Here is a 22,596-nt window from a genome sequence, read left to right as displayed (position 1 = left end):
AGTGTACAGATACAGGATAAAGGGAATAACATTTAATGCAAGATTAAGTCCAGTAAAGTCCGATTAGAGACAGTGCGAGCGTTTATCGGTGTTACACACCTTGTTCACGATGAACATTGTGAGAGAAAAATGGTCGATGCTCTTATTATGTAGTTTATTTTCTCTTTTTGTTATTTGTTTAGGGATACCATCGGCCTCGTCACTACATAGCAACACAAGGTGAGCATAAAAACTAACTTCCCCCTTACTTACTGTTTAAGAAAGAATTGCAGATGCTGGAAAAATCGAAGGTAGACAAAAATGCTGGAGAATCTCAGCGGGATGTCTCGACCCGAAACGTCACCTATTCTTTCACTCCATAGGTGCTGCCTCACCCTCTGAGTTTCTCCAGCACCTTTGTCTACCTATCCTTACATACTGCACATTCCTTGCGCTTATTTTAATATGTTATACTTCCCTCTAATTGCACATAATCAAAAAGAATTGTCTTCCAAACTAGAGAGTCCTGATGTTAGGTTTAAGTGTTTCTGTTCAAGAACTAGATTGGTGCACTAGAATTAGGAAGGAACAGCAGATGCTGGTTTACACCGAAGATAGACGCAAAGTGCTGGAGTAACTCAGCGGGACAGGCAGTATCTCTGGGGAGAAGGAACGGTGACGTTTCGGGTCGAGACCCTTCTTCAGACTTCAGTCTCGACTCGAAACGTCACCCATTCCTTCTCTCCAGAGATGCTGCCTGTCCTGCTGAGTTATCCCAAGTCTTTGGCGCGGTGACTGTGCTGTTGGTTGGTAAAGGCACTGTCTTGTCTCGGAGAGCCTCATAACACCGTTTCACCAGGCAGTCACGAGCAGACTTAGTTGCTGGATTTAGATGACTTTCCACCTGATGCTTTGAGAAAGGCTTGTATTTCAATGCTAACGGAAAAGAAGTGAGACCTCAATGAATTGTGACAGTTATGGCCTGTCCCACTTAGGCAACTTTTTGGGCGGGTGCAGGAGACTCTGCGCTTGCCACATGTTTGCTGGTGCTCTCTGGTGAGTCTCCTTCATGGTTGCGAGGAGTTCCCGCATTCTGGGAACAAGTCGCGGCCTCAGTATGGTCGCCGTAACATGTTGAAACATTTTCTGCGACCAGAAATTGGTCACCTTGGAGATAATGGATATTCCTGTAGTCGTGGTGCAGTTGTAGTGGGGTCACCATGTAGTTATAGGTAGGTAGTCGTAGGTAGTTTTAGTTAATCGCCTTTGCTGACCCGTCAATTTCATTAACTCATTGGGGAAAAAGACATAAGCAGGAGTTTTCAGAACCAAGGATAACCAACTGGTAGTGTTAAATGTCCGCTGAGCTTCACAGCCGTGTATCTCTGGCTTATTAAAAGTTGTCTGGCTGCTTAAAAGTGTCTCCCCCCCCTTCTCTCCACTCCTTCTGCTCCCTTCTCCCCCCTCTTCCCTCCCTCCCCCCTCTTTTAAAGGACTTACTGTGCACTGTGCTAGCCATCTTAATTACAGCGCCAACCTTCCTGTTCATCGCGGTGTGTGTCTGTATCACCTTGGCTTTGCACTGTATGAATTTCAGACAGCGCTCCCCCGCTTGACCTGGCCCCCACCTTTGCGATGTGTGTGTGTGTACGTGCGTGCGTGCGTGCGTGCGTGTGTGTGTGTGTTCCACTCTGGTAGTCGCCGTTCCAGTAGCCGGTTTTTCAGGCGAGTGCCAGCAACTTGACAGTCGCCGGCAGTCCGCTGAAAAACCGCCCAAGTGGGACAAGCCCATTATTTTACGATTTCCATATTCACCACAGAAGACAAACATTGGCCATTGGTGGCAAAAAACAGAGGAATGTTTCTTGGAAGGAGTTATCTGATGTCAGGTGCAATAGTCTCCCACTAAATGCGCAAACTTAATTACCAATAGACAAGTACACCACCGTTTACTGTCGAAGGTTATTTGATCAGAAAGACCCAAGGAATGGTATATTCTTCAGCAGAGGCAACTACACATCAAAAAGCACACAAAATGCTGGAGTAACTCAGTGGGTCAGGCAGCATCTGTGGAGAACATGGATAGGTAATAATCAGTCAGAAGAGGTGCTGGCCTAAAACATAATCTATCCGTGTTCTCCAGAGATGCTGCCTGACTCCTGAATCGTGATTAGTTTCTCTATCACTTTGTGTCTTTTTTTTGACGTTTTGGATTGCGAACCTTCTCCAGACTGGTGGTGGTGGTGGGTGGTGGGGGGGGGGAGAGAGAGGGGGGGGAGGCTGGGGGAGAAATCTGTAAGGGAGGTAAGGGTGGGACAAAGTGATAGGTGGATACAGATGAGATGGGCACCCATTTGTCCATTTCCCCTCTGGCCCTGTCCCCTTCCACCTATAGTCTCCTGCTCTACCTCACTTATAAAGTTGACGTAACGCTACCTTCGACTGGGTGTTGGTTACAGTGCTACCTCCTGCTTGACCAGCCGCTTCTGGAGGAAGGAGTGCTTGCGTACGGGTCAGTGGGAGAGGACGGAGATGAAAGGGCAGTTGTTGCATCTGCTGAGGTTGCATGGGAAGGTGCGGAGTGCGAGAGAGAGAGAAAGGAATGGCCTTCGACAGAGATGGACAAGTGAATCAGGGGAGAGTCTAGGGTCTAGGGACAGGGCGCTGTAAGGGCCGGGTAGATTTGTCCGGCAACTGATTAAAAATTATTTTCGAAGCACTCAGAATGTTGTTCAGCGTCCCCTTTTCCCACACCTCCACTTCCAGCCATTCACGTTGTCGGGGTGTAAGTGAGATTAATGATTCCATATCTGCACTCCACGCTCTGCTGTGTGTGTGAGTGACGGAGCAGGAGAGCACAATGTCAAAACCAATCCCATCCTTAAACCTTGCTTCAGCGCCGTTGTCACGACATCGCCATGAGAATGTCCCCTGCCAATTAAACTTTGTTATAAAGTCTCAATAATTTAATTGTGCCTCTCGCTGGAAATATTGGCCAATTTTTAAAATCTGGCGTACGTGGAATTCAGGGAGAAGTACCAGTTTTGGAGGGTTTACATCAAGCAGGGTGTAGACCCTCACCCACAGATCAGATGCACTTTAAACTCTCATGGCTGACTGAAAAAACACCGTCAATCACCACCAATTGTTCTGGCCTTTTCTTACCTCCAGTTCTCTCCCCTCCCCTTTCAGTGAGAAGAAGGGTCCCAACCCGAAACATCACCTATCCATGTTCTCCACAGATGCTGCCTGACCCACTGAGTTACTCCAGCACTCTGTGAAACGTCACCTATCCATGTTCTCCACAAATGCTGCCTGAGCCGCTGAGTTACTCCAGCGTTTTGTGTCTATCTTCAGTCTATACGAGCTTCTGCCGTGCCTTCCCACACATCAATCTCCCCTAAACGGATTTTGGACTCCATCTCCATGGAGAATTAGCATTAAAAATGTATGATTCTCAACAGCTAAATGATTTATTATTAGTCATATTTCTGGGGGTTTTCGGAAGGATTTGAATTGGACTGGTGTTTTACTTCACACTTACACTTGGATGAAGGGAAGTGGAGAGAGAACGCAGACAGAGTCTGGCATCTCTCGACCTTCTTCATCCATTCTGCGGTGGTCCATGGGGTATCCAGGCCTGCCCCCAGACCAGTGCTTTACTGAATACTGATATTTGCACAGACACCAGGAACTGCAACCTTGATATTTCCACAAACACAAGAAAATGCTGGAGGAACTCAGCGGGTCAGGCAGCATTTCTGGGGATAAGGAATCGGTGATGTTTCAGGTGGGAACCCTTTGTCAGAATGTTTGCCTCTTACCGACACTGTTGAGCAAGATGATTTGGTTATTTGTTGGATTTTGCTGTGTGAAGATAATTTGACATATCTCAACTGTGACTACACCTGAGTAAATATTTAATTGGCTGTGAAATGCATTAAGACATCTGGAGACCGTGGAAGGCAACTATGTAAATGCAAGTCGTTCCGTCTTTAGGGTATTTGAGGCTTGCTGTTCAGCGTTGTGGATACTCCACCCTGTGGTTGCTGAGACAGAACAAGGAAACGTCACTTGAAACTTTCAGAGCAGATTGTTAATTAATGAAGTCACTCATCAGAATCTTCAATTATTTCCAATCTCCCCCGGGAAAGTTGGGGCTGGATGGAATGTATTATTTGTAATTGTGCGGTGACTCACTTTGACATGTTCCCGATGTTGGGGGAGTGCAGAACCAGGGGCCACAGTTTAAGAATAAGGGGTAAGCCAAGTAGAACAGAGATGAGGAAACACTTTCTCACCCAGAGAGTTGTGAGTCTGTGGAATTCTCTGCCTTGGTGGAGGCCGGTTCTCTGGATACTTTCAAGAGAGAACTAGATAGGGCTCTTAAAGATAGTGAGTCAGGGGATATGGGGAGAAGGCAGGAACGGGGTACTGATTGGGGATGATCAGCCATGATCACATTGAATGACAGTGCTGGCTCGAAGGGCCCAATGGCCTACTCCTGCACCTGTTGTTTATTATCTATTGTCCATTGCGAGAAAGAGTGCCCCAACTCAACCATCTCCTTGAGAATACGATCACACAAACTCTTATCAAATACAACAGCTAACGTTGGCGTTTGGTTGTGTACGACTCTCGTGTTTATCCAGTGCTAATCTCCCGCTCACTGTGACCAATGCATCTCAACACCAAAGATGTTTGCCGTGCAACGAACGGGTCACAAGTTTAATCCTACCCATTGTAACTGGAGCAAGACAAAGAGGTGTTGTTCCTTTTCTTTAAGCAGCTTTCTCCTCTGCCCTGAATTTGTGTCTCTGCGGCTCACAAATCCACAACTGCCTGGAGTGAAAGTTTTTTCCAATCTGTGGAGCTTTTGCCAAAGATAACAGTTGTTGCAGTATCATCATCCATCTGCTGACTGCTGACAACTTTCTGATCGGTCCCAGTAATCTCCTACCATTCCCAGACGGTTTATTTGAAAGCCCTCGATTTATTAAAGGGCCTGTCCCACTTACCCGATTTTTATTTTGGCGATAAAATCCAGCAGCGACCAGAAAGAGGTACGACTCTTTGGGCGACTACTCGCCACCTGCGACTGCGGGGTGATGCCTGTCTGGTGGTGAGTCGTCACTCAAAGAGTCGTACCTTTTGTCTGGTCGCCGCTGGATTTTCAACATGTTGCAATTTTCGGCGACCTGCTGCGACTAATGACGGGTGCCGGCAAGTCGCCGAAAAAATCACATAAGTGGGACAGGCTTTCAGAACCAAAGTATTCCATCAACCTGCCCCTTACGTCTCAGCTTTCTCGTCAACTATAGCCGCTGATGAGCAATCCAGACAGCGTGGACTTCACCCGGTTCCCTGCCTCTCGTGGCTAATCCACAAAGTTTAGTTTAGTTTAGTCTGGTTTATTATCATATCGCGTGTTTGATTGTCACATGTACCAAAGCGGAACGACGTTTATTGTCACGTACCCCGAGGTACAGTGAAAAGCTTTTGTTGCGTATAAACCAGTCAGCGGAAAGACAACACAAGTTTACAATCATGTCGTCCACTGTGTACAGATATAGGGTAAATGGAATAATGTTCAGTGCACGATAAACTCCAGTAAAGTCCGATTAAAGATAGTCTTTATTGACATATTCAACGCTGTCCCCAGATCTATTTGCTCACATAACACAAGTATTACCGAGGGAGGCCACAGAGTTAAGGATCTGTCCCACTTTCACGACCCAATTCACGACCTCTGCTGAGTTTGTCCTTGACTCATACTCGCAGCATGGTCGTCACGAGGTCGTAGGAGGTCGTAGGTAGGTCGTAGCAGGTCGTGATGCTGGTCGTAGGTACTCGTGGCATCAAGTAGGTCGGGGCGTTTTTTCTAGCATGATGAAAAATGTCCGCGAGTAAAAAAGGTTGTGAATTAGGTGGTGAATGTGGGACGGGCCCTTTAGGCACATGGACATTGTCTTTACAATACCAATAACAATAATATGACCCTTATCAATGACTGCTGCCCAGCAGCTCCAACATCAACCACGATGAAATGCTTTTTGGAAAGATACAGCATGGAAACAGGCCCTTCAGCCCCGCAGAGTCAACGCCGGCCATCGATCGCCCATTCACACTAGTTCTAGTGTTATCCCACTTTCTCACCCACTCCCTACACTCTAAGGACAAGTTACAGAGGACAAGTTACCGATTAACCTACAAACCCGCACGTCCTTGGGATGTGGAGGAAGCCGGGGCACCCGGAGGAAACCCACGCAGTCACAGGGAGAGCGTGCAAACTCCACACAGACAGCACACAAGGTCAGGATCCAACCCGGGTCTCTGGCACTGTGAGGCAGCAGCTCTACCCGCTGCACCGCTTGGAAGATTTGTGCCAATCCTCCGGACAATCTCAACACCCTGTCATTTGCGCAAAGGTCTACGACGGATGCCATGTCTGTGGTGCTACACCCTTGATCACCTGACCATAGGAACTCCGACATCAAGATGCTAACCATTGACTACAGTTCACCCTTCTCTAAACCCCTGGCCTTTGCTGTTGGGGCATCCTCTACAAATGGCTTCTGGACTTCCTGTCCGACAGACCTCAGTCAGTCAGAATTGGTTTAAACCGTAGATAGACAGAAAAGCTGGAGTAAAACTCACACAGTTTCTGGAGAACACTTGCCACCATCAATCTTAAAGCTGTGACAACAAATTGTCATTGTTCCACACAAATCTCCAGCCTAACTGGATCCACATAATCCCACTGTAGCCTGTGCATCTTTGTGTAGGTAGAAGGATGCCAGGACTATGATGCATCGCCATCCTATCAGCTGTTTAAGCCGTCTCAGGCGAACGTGTAGGAAGGAACTGCAGATCCATGATCTGAAGAAGGGTGTCAACTCAAAACGTCACCTATTCCTTCTCTCCAGAGATGCTGCCTGACTGAGTTACCACCTTTTTGTGTCTACCTATAAAGTCATATAGCATGGAAACAGGCCATTTGGCCCAACTAGCCCATGCCGACCAAGACGTTGACTAGTCCACCTAGTGTAGGTAAATAATTTGGTGTGGAGAGGAGAAAATGGGAAGGATTGATTACAGGGTTAAAGTTGTAGCAGGAAGTGTTTGTATATGTAACGTTAGGCACCTGTACCTCAACAAAGTTTTTAAAAATCGATTTCAGGATTTTTAGAATTTTTTTTTTCCTCTTATCAGTTTTATTATAAAAAGGTTACAGAAGTTTAAAAGGTAAAATCTATTAATTAAATTTGGCTGTCAGGCCCTGAAATAGACACAAAATGCTGGAGTAACTCAGCGGGACAGGCGGCATCTATGTGTGACGTTTCGAGTCAAGACCCTTCTTCAGACTTTCTGGTCTTGACCCAAAACGTCACCCATTCCTTCTCTCCAGAGATGCTGCCTGTCCCTCTGAGTTACTCCAGCATTTTGTGTCTCTCTTTGGTTTAAACCTGCATCTGCAGTTCCTTCCTACACGTTTCGCCTGGTAGGATGGCGATGCATCATAGTCCTGGCATCCTTCTATCTACACAAAGATGCACAGGCTACAGTGGGATTATGTGGATCCAGTTAGGCTGGAGATTCGCGTGGAACAATGACAATTTGTTGTCACAGCTTTAAGATTGATCGTTGCAAGTGTTCTCCAGAAACAGTGTGAGTGGCAGATTGTCGGACGATGCACCGCTGAGATATTATCCATGTGAAATGTAATCTAGGAGCTGAGCAGAATTTCTGAGCAGAGAAAATAAAATAACAGCAAACACAACGTCGGTAGCGATAGCAGAGATGCGTCGTTCACTCCACAATTGTGAAATGGGTACCGTAGAGTTATAGAGGTGTACAGCGCAGAAACAGGCCCTTCATCCCACCTTGTCCATGCCAACCAAGTTGCCAGACTGGGCTGTGTAGGAAAGAACTGCAGATGCTGGTTTAAATCGAAGGTAGACGCAAACTGCTGGAGTAACTCAGCGGGACAGACACATCTCTGGAGAGAAGGAATGGGTGAAGAAGGGTCTCAACCCGAAACGTCTCCCATTCCCTCTCTTAGAGATGCGGCCTGTCCCGCTGAGTTACTCCAGCAGTTTATGTCTGCCCTACTGGGCCTAGTCAATAGATAATAGGTGTTTAAGAAGGAACTGCAGATTCTGGAAAATCGAAGGTAGACAAAAGTGCTGGAGAAACTCAGCGGGTGCAGCAGCATCTATGGAGCGAAGGAAATAGGCAACCCAAAGGGTTTCGGCCCAAAACGTTGCCTATTTCCTTCGCTCCATAGATGCTGCACTCTTGTCTACAACAGATAATAGATGCAGGAGTAGGCCATTCAGCCCTTCGAGCCAGCACCGCGTATTCCTTTAAATCCTTCCTATCCAGGTATCTGTTCAAATATCTTTTAAAAGTTGTTTTTTAATCACTTCTATAGCTGCCTATGGCCGTTCATTACAGATACGGACCACCATCTGAGTGAAAATGTGTTCCTCAAGCTCCCTCTTCTCACCTTAAGCCAATGCCCTGTGAGGCTGTGAGTGTTCACTTTATCCATGCCCCTCATCATCTTGTACACTTATCCTCTGCTCCATGGAGAAAAGCCCCAGCTTGTCCAACCTCTCCCGATAACTCGAGTCCGCAAGCCCAGGTAGACGTTCGGGTGGATCTCTTCTGCGACCTTTCCAGCCTAATGACATTCTTCTTCTGGGATGGCGGGACTGTCATATGAGGAAAGATTGAAAAGACTAGGCTTGTATTCACTGGAGTTTAGAAGGATGAGGGGGGATCTTATAGAAACACATAAAATTATAAAAGGACTGGACAAGCTAGATGCAGGAAAAATGGTCCCAATGTTGGGCGAATCCAGAAACAGAGGCCACAGTCTTAGAATAAAGGGGAGGCCATTTAAGACTGAGGTGAGAAAAAACGTTTTCACCCAAAGAGTTGTGAATTTGTGGAATTCCCAGCCACAGAGGCCAAGTCACTGGATGGATTTAAGAGAGAGTTTTTATTTTCTATGTTCTAGCTGGGTGAGCAGGAACTGCACACGGAGCTCCACGTGTGGTCTCACAGTCAGGTTTACACAGCTGGGTGAGCAGGAACTGCACACGGAGCTCCAAGTGTGGTCTCACAGTCAGGTTTACACACTGTAGTGGAGTGCAAGGTGGCCAGAGTGGCAGAATTGTAGCAGGATTCTGGTCAAAAGGACTGAACACCTTGAGTCTTATCAATGGGAGCACATTAGACAGATGGATGGATTGGAAGGGTTTAGAGGGCTGTGGGCCGAGTGCAGACAAATGGGACTAGCCCAGTAAGTCAACTTGGTCGGCATGGACTAGGTGGGCCGAAGGGCCATGCTGTACAGCTCTAGGACAAGCAAAAGCCAATGGTGTACGTGGTTATGGCACATTGACTGGTGTCAGAGGCTTGTGATCAATTGATTGGCGATTGTACCTGAAGGTACAAACACTGGACTGGATTATTAGAAACATAGAAAATAGGTGGAGGTGTCGGCCATTCAGCCCTTCGAGCCAGCATCGCCATTCAATATAATCATGGCAGATCATCCAGAATCAGTACCCCGTTCCTGCTTTCTCCCCATATCCCTTGATTCCATTGGCCCTAAGACTCTGTCTTGACAACATTGAGCATCTTGCTATAATTGCAGGCAGGATCCAGCTTCCTGGTTCCACCATCCATGGGGAGATTGTCTCAACATCTAGACCACTGCAGAGAGATGTCCATCCAGAAATTCATCTTTGGTCATTGTGCTCCACGCCAATAGCTGCGCCTTCGACTCTGCTTCTGAAAATTAGTTCCGTTGAATGGAAGAAATTTCAGAACCAGCTTAAAATTCACAGCCAGCACTACATAGTCGTTCAGCACAGCGACCAGGGATGAGTTTCCAGACAAATCTCTGTCCTGCACTCCAGTTGACCTCAGTGCCGGGGAACGTTAAACCCTCTCCTGCACAGTGCAGTCATTCTAAAGTCTTCAATAACATTTTTACTTGGAGCATAACACGATTTTAAACACAATACAATCTGTAATAATCAAACCATCGATAAATTAACAATCCCAACACTGGTGTAAAAACAAGCCCCAAGATCCGCAGTTCAAGCAAATACAATCCGTAGAAGTTCATAGTTGAGTCGTGTTCAAGAGCCTGGTGGTTGCTGAGAAGAACTTGTTCTTGAACCTGGGGGTCACGGTTTTAAGGCTCCTGGACCTTCTTCTGAGATGAGTGCATGGCCAGGGTGGTGTGGGTCTTTCATGATGATGTGAGGTTACGTCTCCAGTAGGTCCCTTCAATGGTGGGGAGGTCTGACAGAGAAATGACCCGATGTGGAAATCATTTAGCGGAAGCTATCAAAATTCTTCAGTTGTCCAAAAGCTTTGAAAGATAGTGCGTATCTCCCCTTCCCACATGCTGCTCCCAGCTGCCTCTTTGGTCTCAGATAAAGGAGGGTAGATGTGTTCTTGGCTATTGATGCAGCCACTTGGAATCGGATTGTCAGAATGTTCGTCTCAGCTCAATTGAAATTTAGGATTGTAAGATAATGGGAGAGTGTACTGATGTAATGCACCACAAGGGTTCCCAAAGTGATACATTTTCTCTTTTTTTCCCTGTTTCATAGCACAATCTGGCTGAGAGAGCAGTATTGGTCGACAAAATCACTGTATCCTCCAACCCTGGTGGGACAGTAGCTTTCCGTAATGACAGGAATGAATGGGGAAAAGAAGAGAATGTGTTTGGCTTTGGTTGTAAAACCATTCAACTGTGCGCTTACATTGTGGAGCATTTAGATTGTTCTCAAAAGCAAAGTCATTAAAACCGGACATTATTTCATGGAGCATGTCTTGAATCTTGGAGAATATTGTGTGAGTTATAAAAATAGATGTCGTTCCGATGCGACAAGATCTTTGCATTTACCACAAAACAGCCCTAAAGATCACCAAAAAAAATAGTGCCATTGATTTGCAGGCCAATATCATTTTGCACAGTTTTTCAGTATTCTGGGAGATAGATGCCTTGGCACTGAACAAACTGTCCTTTACAGAGCCTGAGATACCTCCTCCTCACACGATAAGTCTCCATCAATATTGGATTGTTGAAGCATGATTATCAAACAGCACGTCATTAACAAAATGATAGATGATCAATATTAATTACTCTGTCAAATCTGCAACTGCTTGCAACTGTTGCAATTAAGTATGCATTATTTGTGTGTGTATATATTATGTAATTTAGCAACGCGGCAGCTTTGATTAATTAGATGATCTAACTATTTCACAGATCACTTTAATTCAGACACTGTTCAATATGTAATCACTTAATGAAATGACACTTTGAGCCTGCGTGTTATTTTGCGTGTATTATCGTTTGTGTGTGTGTGTGTGCGCGCACATGTATGTGTGTGTAAGTAGTCTGTTAAATGTATCTTCAAACTGTGCGGTGCAACGTGTTATTGTGCATGTTTCTATATGAGCCCAACACTTGTGTTTTGTATGTTATACTGGATTTAGAAAATAAAGATCATTGACTCAATGAAACATTCCAATCAATCAACAGGGACAAAATAGTGATGTCATCTTGTTTTGCTTGTGCTTGGGGCCTTGTCACTAAACTCAGTGGCCGTTAGATTAATTATCTGGAATCTTAATGGGTTCGGTGCTGACACTTGTGAAATTAATTAATTTTAATTGAAAATTTAGTTAAACCAGGACAAAACAATGCAACTCCAGTTCCGCGGACATCTTAACTGTTGATGGAGTTGCCATTCACAAACTATGCGGCTGTCAAATACTCAACTTCAACTATTTGCTCCAATTTTGGACTAAAACGCAAAATTCTGTTAAGTGAACAGACTTGTACCAAAGCATCACGCCTTTTCATAAGTTCTAGGAACAGAATTTGGCCATTCGGCCCATCAATTCTACTCCGCCATTCAATCATGGCTGATCTATCTTTCCCTCTCAACCCCATTCTCCTGCCTTCTCCCCATAACCCCAGACACCAGTACTAATCAAGAATCTGTCAATCCCCATGCCTTGTCTTCCCCTGAGGTTAGTCGATGAGATCTCACTGAGACCGTGTTCACAATCCATGGACGTAGCATTGTGCGTCGCTCTGTGACTCTCATCCAAAAACAAAGATCTGAAATAGACAATAGGTGCAGGAGTAGGCCATTCGGCCCTTCGAGCCAGCACCGCCATTTAATGTGATCATGGCTGATCATCCACAATCAGCAGGAGCCTTCTCCCCATATCCCCTGACTCCGCTATCTTTAAGAGCCCTATCTAGCTCTCTCTTGAAAGTATCCAGGGAACCAGCCTCCACCGCCCTCTGAGGCAGAGAATTCCACAGACACACAACTCTCTGTGAGAAAAAGTGTTTCCTCATCTCCGTTCTAAATGGCTTACCCCTTATTCTTTAACTGCCTCTAGCGTGTCCAAACCCTTACCAATCTTATATGTTTCAATGATCTCATCCTTCTAAACTCCAGAGTGTACAAGCCCAGCTGCTCCATTCTCTCAGCATATGAGAGTTGAGTTAAAACGCCTCTATACAATCACCCCTCAGCCTCCTGTCCTCCAAGGATTAATGTCTGCCCAACCTTTTCCTCAAGTGCTGACAACATCCTCATAATCTTTGCACACTCTCAGCACAGTGATGCAGCAGTAGAGTTACCCTGTTATGATGCCAGAGTCCCAGGTTCGATCCTGACCAGGGGTGTTGTCTGTATGGAGTTTGTACGTTCTCCCTGTGACAGCGTGGGTTTTCTCCGGGTGCTCTGGTTTCCTCCCACCCTCCAAAGACGTACAAGTTTGTAGGTTAATTGGCTTCAGTAAAAATTGTAAATTGTCCCTAGCATACGGGGTGATCGCTGGTCGGCATGGATTCGGTGGGCTGAAGGGCCTGTTTCTATGCTGTATCTCTAAAATCCAAAATCTAAAATAAAGTTGAAAGTCTTTCCATCTTGATGGCACCCATTGACTAAAATCCCATCTTGTCCTAAACTTATACTATCTAGTTCTTCATTCCACTATCAAGGGAAAATGGCTCGATGCATTCACCTTGTCTAGTCCCCCCATGATTCACTACACCTAACGCCATGGCCAATAGCTTCCTATTTCTGACCCTTGGAGACATGTGGAAGTTCTGCTCTCTCATTTATTTCATGACTAATCTGCCCCGAAGGATGATCTAGTTCTCTTCATCTCGATTGCGTTTGTTCCATTAATTTAATCTTATAGCCTGTCACATGTTGTTCCCAAGGTATGCCTTCTATTGCTCAACTAAGTAGAACATAATGTGCACCTAAGTGAGCTGTAACAAAGTTCTGAACGGCATGAAAGGAAGGTCATAAGGAAAGTCTTGTCGAGTTGCGAGGATCTTTCAACCTACATGGCTCTGTTGGTTTTATGACATAAAACCATTTGAAAAACTAACATCAGAGAAACATGAGAACAGAAATGCCTGATCAAAAGGAGTGTGAACGAGATGAGAAACTCCTTGCAGAAGCAGGGATTCAGACGTGTGGGCTGTGGTGCTGTCAGTTCTGCTTCTCACTCGAACAATGCTTTGTTCTTTAAAGTGATTGGCGGGGAAACATTGAAATGCAAAGAGTCACGGATTAAAGCCGAGCGGGCCACGCGGTGGGTCCATGCCATCTTTGTCCGACCTTCAGCGGTGGAGTTGCTGCCTCACAGCGCCAGAGACTTGAGTTCCATCCTGACTGTGGATGCTTTCTGTATGGGGTTTGCACGTTCTCCACTTGACAGCGTGGGGTTTCTCCGGGTGCTCCAGTTTCCTCCCACATTCCAAAACAGATTTGTAGGTGAAAGGGCTCCTGTAAGTTGCCCCTAGTGTGTAGGATAGAACTAGTGTACAGGGTGATCGCTGGCAGGCACGGACTAGGTGGGCCGAAGGGCCTGCTTCCATGCTGTATCTCTAAAGTCTAAAGTAAAGTCTAAATCAAGAAAGGATTTTCGTACAAGCACAACATACAAGACGTGGCATGTGTCAGCGTGCCGACACTGACACTGATACCCAGCTACTCACAGCAACAGGAGATTTAGCCAATGCAAACCGACAGTCATCATCTCCTACATGGCAGGAACTCTGAGAGGAGTGTGCAACTTCATGTTGGTGGGTTCAATCAGGCTATGTGGTTTAGAGTAATTATTGTCACATTCACCAAAGTACAGGGAAATGCTTTGTTTAGCATGCCGTCCTAACAGATCCGATAATATTGTGCATCATGTCAAACTCAAGCACAATAGGCAGAGCAAAGGGGAAGATACAAAGTGCGGAATGTAGTTCTCAGCATCAGTTCCAGAGACATAGTCCAATGTGCTCATCAGTGGGGTGGAGGTGAATCAGACAAACCCTACATCTCAGTATACAAAAGTGCTGGAGAAACTTAGCAGGTGAGGCAGCATCTACGGAGCGAAGGAAATAGGCAACGTTTTGGGCCGAAAAGGTTTTTTTCTACCTTCGATTTTCCAGCATCTGCAGTTCTTTCTTAGACCCTACATCTCACTGGGCAGGGAAGACCAGTCACAAGGCTGAAGATCTTGCATCTCCAATGGATGATGAGATTGGAGGTGGTTACAGAGTGTGGGGGGGAGTTGCAATGGCTGCAAGACGGATTAACATAGAAGGTTTGGTCTGCAAAATCGGAGACTTCTAGCCCAACAGAGAAGATTACAGGCCCTTGTCAAAGCAAACCCCTGACCAGAGGCTCAGGTAAGGTGCTCGCACACATGACAGCCTTCAGCTGCATTGTAGAAGCTGCCAAGTGTCTTTCTGTCCAATGTTGCTCACATCTAGGCACCGCAACACACAGCCGATGCCAAGCAACTTCCCATTCCAACTCAAAGGCACGAGACACATTTCGTGATCGATTTTTCACTTCAAATATATGACCGAGCACTTAAAAAATATTAAATAGGCTTTGAACTTTTTTAGCTGGTGACATAGGTCCAAATTCAGTCTGAAGGATTACTCAAGATTCAAGAGAATTCATTGTCATGTGTCCCTGATAGGACAATGAAATCCTTGCTTTGCTTCAGCACAACAGAACATAGTAGGCATGACGACAGAATCGATCCATGTCCATATAACATTATATAGATATATACACACATGAATAAATAAACTGATAAAGTGCAAAAACAGATAATGGACTATTAATGTTCAGAGTTTTGTCCGAGCCAAGTTTAATAAACTGATAAAGTGCAAATAATGGGTCTTTGATGATACTGCCAGCCTTTTTGAGGCAGCGACTGCGATAGATCCCCTAGATGGAAGGGAGTTCAGAGCCGATGATGGACTGGGCAGTGTTTACTACCTTTTGTAGTCTTTTCCTCTCCAGGGCGCTCAAGTTGCCGAACCAAGCCACGATGCAACCGTTCTTATGAATTGTGATCAATTTAAATAATAGATCATTTATCTTTTTAGTCTATTTTGCTTTCTATGACAGGAGCAATTGTTAACTGTAAACAACACAATGGCCAATCCTATCACCAACCCACCAATGATCATGATCAATAACTTTATTATTAAATGAAAATGTGACTCTTGGCAAATTAATGAGATCAATCAGTCTGAAGAAGGGTCCCAACCCGACACGTCACCTATCCATGTTCTCCAGAGATGCTGCCTGACCCGCTGAGTTACTCCAGCACTTTGTGTCCTTTTGTGTATCCCAGCATCTGCAGTTCCTTGTTTCTAATTTATAACACATCAGTCCCCTACAATCTGCGTGGAGTTTGTACGTTCTCCCCGTGACCTGTGTGAGTTTTCTCCGGGTGCTCTGGTTTCCTCCCACACTCCAACTTTATCCCCCTCATGAGTTTATACGCCTCCACACAATCTCCCCTCGGCCTCCTGTGCTCCAAGGATTAATGGCTGCCCAACCTCTTCCTCAAGTGCTGGCAACATCCTCGTAAACCTCTGCACACTTACAGCACAGTGGCGCAGCAGTAGAGTTATGGCACCAGAGACACAGGTTCGATCCTGACATGGGGTGCTGTCTGTACGGAGTTTGTACGTCCTGCCTGTGACCGCGTGGGCTTTCTCCGGGTGCTCTGCTTTGCTCCCACACTCCAAAAATGTGTAGATTTGTAGGTTAATTGGCTTCAGCAAAAATTGTAAATTGTCTCTAGTGTGTAGGATAGTGCTCGTGTACGCTGTGATCACCGGTCGGCATGGAGTTGGTGGGCCGAAGGGCCTGTTTCCCCTCTTCATCTCTAAAGTCTAAAAGTCGAAAGTATCAATGCAATAACTTTGGATAGAATTATCTGCTATAATTAACTTTCTCTCCAGACATGTGTATTAACTAAGAACCTTTACCCACTCATCCCTACTCACAATAAGAGCAACAATTTCTTCATCTAAGCTACTTAAAATTAATATTGGAATATATAATATGCACAAATTAATAAAACAGGCAGGCAATGTCATAAGTTTCAAGGTAATGCAGCAATTAGATAGCTAATAATTGATTCTATCCTCTGGACATATATGGAGCTGTGATCAATCATCAGTGGTGGTTATGATCATATGCATTGATCTATGTATCTGCTCACAACGGAGCATTATAATGAGGCAATAAGTGCTAATGCACTGACAAGAGGTCATATTTCAATCAGAAATATTAAGGAGGATTGGAGCGGCTGGGCTTGTACACTCTGGAGTTCAGGATGAGAGGGGATCTTATTGAAACATACAAGATTATTAAGGGTTTGGACACGCTAGAGGCAGGAAACATGTTCCCGGTGTTGGGGGAGTCCAGAACCAGGGGCCACAGTTTATGAATAAGGGGTAAGGCATTTAGAACAGAGACGAGGAAACACTTTTTCACCCAGAAAGTGGTGAGTCTGTGGAATTCTCTGCCTCAGAGGGTGGTGGAGGCAGGTTCTCTGGATACTTTTAAGAGAGAACTTGATACGACTCTTAAAGATAGCGGAGTCAGGGGATAAGGGGAGAAGGCAGGCAGGAACGGGGTACTGATTGGGGATGATCAGCCATGATCACATTGAATGCTGGCTCGAAGGGCTGAATGGCCTACTCCTGCACCTATTGTTTATTGTCTAAATAGGATATGTACAAAGAAATCCAGGCATATAATAGACAAGTACATACATAGAAACATAGAAAATAGGTGCAGGAGTAGGCCATTCAGCCCTTCGAGCCTGCACCGCCATTCAATATGATCATGGCTGATCATCCAACTCAGTATCCTGTATACTGTACAGTATACTGTAGATAGGTAGATGGATAGGAAGTTCCTTCTCTCCAGAGATGCTGCCTGTCCCACTGAGTTACTCCAGTATTTCATGTCCACGTAGACAGATACATAGTTAGGAAAAGTTTGGTGGGATGCGGACCAAACACGGGCAGGTGGGACTAGTGTGGAAGGGGCATCTTGGTCAACAAGGGCAAGTTGGGCCGAAGGGCCTGTTTCCACACTCTGACAGTCAATGACTCTAAATGTACGAGGACAATGCAAACACGATATGAGGTGAAGCCCGATGGGACAAATGGTTTGTTATTATGCTGTAATTTTTGATATTATGTGCTTGCTTTCTAATATGATTATGGGTCATGTTACACTAATATAAGTTAATTTAACCCCAAACAAAAGAAAACAGTGTTGGAGGCAGCGGGTGCTGGAGAATGTACGTGATGAATAAAGGATTAAGAGAGCAGAATGACACAGTTTGGGGGCGCATGTAGGATCTGTAATGCTGGTTTCAACCGAAGATAGACACAAAATGCTGGGGCAACATCTCTGGAGAAAATGGTAGGTGACGTTTCACAGAGGGCTGGGCAGAGATAGATGGATTCTTGATTAGTGCGGGTGTCAGAGGTTATGGGGAGAAGGCAGGAGACTGGGGTTAGGAAGGAGAGATAGAACAGCCAAGATTGAATGGCAGAGTGGACTTGATGGGCCGAATGGCCTAATTCTATCACCTATGACCTTATGCTACCTGTCCCGATGAGTTACTCCAGCATTTTATGTCTATTCGGTGTAAACCAGCATCTGCAGTTCCTTCCTACACATTTGTTGTTTCACGGAATCACCGCTAGGCGGTTGGAGTGAATCCTTTACTCGGTTATAGCGGGGAATCAGCAATAATCGGCAATGGGCAGTGCTAACAAAGTCCGTAGAAGATCACAGTTGCTGAGGTCAGTGTTGTGCAGTGTTCAAGAGCCTGATGGTTGCTGGGAAGAAGCTGTTCTTGAACCTGGAGGTCACGGTTTTCAGGCTCCTGTACCTTCTCCCCGTGGTTGCAGCGAGATGAGAGCGTGGCCAGGGCGGTGTGGGTCTCTGATGATATTGGCCGTGTCCTGTGGATCCCCTCGCTGGTGGGTTGGTCAGGAAAACAATTTGTTTTTTGCAACAATAAGTAGTTGATGTCACCGTAATTTCTAAGAAATTGTAATCAAATATCTGCTTGTAAATGTTTTAATCTTATTATATATATATATACATATATATAGTATATTTATTGGAAAACTAGCTGCCCAGTACTTAAGGGCATATCAGTTTCGCCAAAAGACTTTGAACATTTCAAAATCCAGCGGCGACAAAAATATGTCGCGGCACTTGAACAAAACGCCGCGCGTCAATACGTCATCACACTGCGTATTATTCGGTGACCTGATACGTCAGTCAATGATGCCGGCAGTCGCCGTAAATATCACCAAGTGGGACAGGCCCTTTAGGCTGGCTACTTACTACATAAGTGGAACATTTTTCAAGCTAACTGTATTGTCCAAGATGTCATTTGTGTTAGACTGTCTACATTGATAACTAATAAACTCAACCATCCTTTTGTCTTCTTGTTCTGAAGGTCCAATGCAGGAAACAGTTAAAGATTTTTGGAGAATGATATGGCAGGAGAATTCGCCCAGTATCGTCATGGTAACTAACCTGGTGGAAGTGGGAAGGGTATGTCATGCCTTCTACATTCTTCTTCTCTCTATCTGTGTTGTTTAACAGCTTCAGAAATTAATTTGAGATAATGTTGATATGTGTTTCTTTAAAGGTATTAAGTGATAGGAGCAGAATCAGGCCATTTGGCCCATCAAGTCTACTCCGCCATTCAATCATGGCTGATCTATCTCTTCCTCCTAACCAAATTCTCCTGCCTTCTCCCCATAACCCCTGACACCCATACTAATCATGAATCTATCTCTGTGGTAGAAATATCCATTGACTTGGCCTCCGCAGACATCTGTGGCAAAGAATTCCACAGATTCACCACCCTCTGACTAAAGAAATTCCTCCTCATCGCCTTCTGAAAGTTCCGTGTGCCTTCACTGTTGCAGCGTTCCCAAGTTGTGCAAATCAATACTTCAATGTATTTTACTGGACACAATAGATTGTAAAATGAAATTCACAGACTTCCATTCTGCCCCTCAGGACAAGAGTTCATTTCACACATAATTCCGATAAAGAATGCTTTTGTCACTCTGTACTTCTGAGAAATAATCAAACACTTGCCACTTAACAAAGTGCGGGGTGTAATTGATCTTACTGAGGAAGTGTTCCAATGTGAGAATCAATCTAACGTTGATTATTATTGTCACATCCACTCAGTGGCGTAGCGTGGGGGGGGGGCCAGTGGGGCGGTTGCCCCGGGCGCTAAATTTTTAGGGGCGCAAAAAAATTGTTGAATACATTTTTTAAATAAAATTAAGAGGCCCGGGGAGCCGTTGGAGCGAGGAGGGGTTACCTGGAGCTGTGAGTATAAAAACAGCGCGGGCCAGGCCGCCGCCCCAGCTCCGAGTTCTGGTCGCCGCTGCCGCTGTCTCTGCCCCCCCCCCCCCGCCTCTGCCCCCCCCCCCCGCCCCCCCCACCCCCCGCTCCTGCCCCCCGCCTCTGCCCCCCCCCCCCCCCCCCCCCCCCCCGCTAATGAGCAGGCGCAAAACTTTAAACTGCCCCGGGCGCTCATAACCCACCCTACGCCACTGCATCCACTGAGGTACAGCAAAAAGCTTGTGTGTGTGTGCTAACCCCTTCAAATCAAATCATCCTGTACATGAGTACGATCAGGTCGTAAACAGTGGTGCAGCGGGTAGAGCTGCTGCCTTACAGCACCATAAAGGTCCGGGTTTGATCCTGCCTGCATGGAGTTTATAAATTCTCCACCCCCAACTTCAGTCTGAAGAAGGGTCCTGACCTGAAAGGTCACCCATCCTGTTACTCCAGAGATGTTGCCTGACCCTGCAGTGGTTACTCCAACGCTGTGTATCTATCTGAGATGAAGGTCTTGCTTCCTGGATGATGTGTGCTGACCTCTAACACAGCCAATTCATTCAGCTTCCTTTGTAGACACAAGTGCTGGAGAAGCTCTGCGGGTGCAGCAGCATCTATGGAGCGAAGGAAATAGGCTGAGGTTTGGGCCGAAACACCTTGGGTTTTGGCCCCAGACTATGCCTATTTCCTATTTCCTATTGCCTATTTCCTTCGCTCCATAGATGCTGCTGCACCCGCTGAGTTTCTCCAGCACTTTTGTCTACCTTCGATTTTCCAGCATCTGCAGTTCCTTCTTAATCATTCAGCTTCCTTTACTGCTTTGAAGGCAGATACATAACTACACCAAGGTTATCTAGGAAGGAACTGCAGGTGCTGGTTTCAACCCAAGAGAGACACAAAATGTTGGAGTAACTCAGTGGGACAGGCAGCATCACTGGAGAGAAGGAATGGGGTCACGGGTCTGAGGAAGGGTCTCGACCCGAAACGTCACCCATTCCTTCGCTCCATAAACGCTGCTGCACCCGCAGAGTTTCTCCAGCATTTTTGTCTACCTTTGTGTAATAGACTTTCTTTCTCGTCACAATTCCTTAGAAATGTCTTCAACTGCGTTGCGGTGACTAGCCGTTGAGTAGATCTTGTCTGGACACCAGGCTTTCTATGCAATCATCCAGGATTCCTTTATTACAAAGTCTGGCACAAATCATCCCCTCATCGTTAGTTATCCTCGCTTCATCTACACTGAGACCAACTGTGTCCTAATCAAAGCACCACAGGTTCAGAAGTGAACTGAGATCAACCCTTTTCACCAGCTCATTGTGTTCAATGAAAATCTCATTATTGTACTGAAACTACTGTACTGAAATTATGTGGTGTTGCTCCCTTTTTTTGTTCATCTTTGCTAGATTAGTGATGAATGACATTACTTAAGATGTCAAGACATTCTAATGAACCACCAGTACAAATGTGTGGGGGAAAGGTGACATTTTATGTTCCCTGTTATGTTTCATTATCAGGCATCAAGTTTAATAGCAACAGCAAACATAGAAATATCGAAGCAGGAGGAGGCCATTCGGCCCTTCGAGCCAGCACCGCCATTCAATGTGTTCATGGCTGATCAACTGCAGTACCCCGTTCCTGCCTTCTCCCCATATCCCCTGACCGCTATCTTTAAGAGCCCTATCCAGAGAACTGGCCTCCACCGCCCTCTGAGGCAGAGAATTCCACAGACTCACAACTCTCTGTGTGAAAAATGTGTCATTCAATATGTTCATGGCTGATCATCCACAATCAGTGCCCTGTTCCTGCTTTTTCGGACCATTTTGAGTTAACGAAACCAGTATCACTTTGTCATGTGACGCTCTCATAAGGACTTAGCCCTTCTGGCCAGACAGCAGAGGGAGTGTGATTTACGGCGGACCTCAGGGGCCTCTTCACATGGAATGAGCTGCCAGAGGAAGCTACAGAAGTGAATACAATTACAACTTTTAAAAGGCATTTGGACAGACACTGTGTATGAATAGGAAGAATCTAGAGGGCTGTGGAACCAATGGGACTAGCCCAATATACAACTGATGCATCCGAGTGGAACCCAGTATTGTCCCATCCATCGGGATTTGATGGGCCGAATGGCCTAATTCTCCTCCTATCACTTATGGACTTATTTAGACATGCCGACTCTGTTCCGTTGTCCTGCCTTGGTATCCGGGACTGAATGTCCAACCAGCTACTGAGATAAAGGTTGCGGAAGGTTGAGGGTCGGCACGGTGGTGCAGCGTCAGAGACCTGGGTTCGATCCTGACCTCGGGTGCTGTCTGTGTGTGGAGTTTGTAACTGTACTAAACCCACCCGCGACCGTGTGGGTTTTCTCCGGGCGCTCCAGTTTCCTCCCACATCCCAAAGACGTGTGGGTTTACAGGTTAATTGGCCCCCTGTAAATTGCCCCTAGTGTGTAGAGAGCAGATGCAAAAGTGGGATAGCATAGAGCTGATGTGGACGGGTGATCGATAATCGGCATGGACCAGATGGGCTGAAGGGCCTGTTTCCATGCTTTATTTCTCAATCAAAAGTGCAAGCTCGCTGTAACTCCGTCCCTTGATATGGGTCCCAGACTGAAGGGTCTTGTCCGTGAACAGTGTGGTTCTGCTGTGGCTGTACGCGGCAATCATTACAGTCGGCACCAAGTTGGCTTGTTGGTTACAACAGGCAACTTGTTTAGTAAACGTTATCATCCTGCCTCTTTAGTTTAGTTTAGTTTAGAGATACAGCGTGGAACCAGGCCCTTCGGCCCATCGAGTCCGCGCCGACCAGCATTCGCCCGTTCACACACTAGTTTAGTTTAGAG

At 45.9% G+C, this 22,596-nt stretch overlaps 1 protein-coding gene across 4 annotated transcripts in view; it reads left to right on the top strand.

Moving 5' to 3' along the window:
- The window catches only part of ptprt (protein tyrosine phosphatase receptor type T), a 540,461-nt gene that overhangs the window by 486,365 nt on the left and 31,500 nt on the right, over positions 1-22,596 (top strand). For all 4 annotated transcript variants that reach the window (XM_055652682.1, XM_055652681.1, XM_055652684.1 and 1 more), the window contains 2 exons: positions 183-219; positions 18,847-18,944. In XM_055652682.1, the coding sequence (XP_055508657.1) occupies positions 183-219; positions 18,847-18,944 (135 nt within the window). The remainder of the gene's footprint in view (positions 1-182; positions 220-18,846; positions 18,945-22,596) is intronic.

This window comes from Leucoraja erinacea, chromosome 21, assembly GCF_028641065.1.
Source record: "Leucoraja erinacea ecotype New England chromosome 21, Leri_hhj_1, whole genome shotgun sequence".
NCBI lineage: Eukaryota > Metazoa > Chordata > Chondrichthyes > Rajiformes > Rajidae > Leucoraja > Leucoraja erinaceus.
The sequence above is the reverse complement of the archived record's forward strand: the minus strand, read 5'-3'. Positions and strand labels throughout refer to the sequence as shown.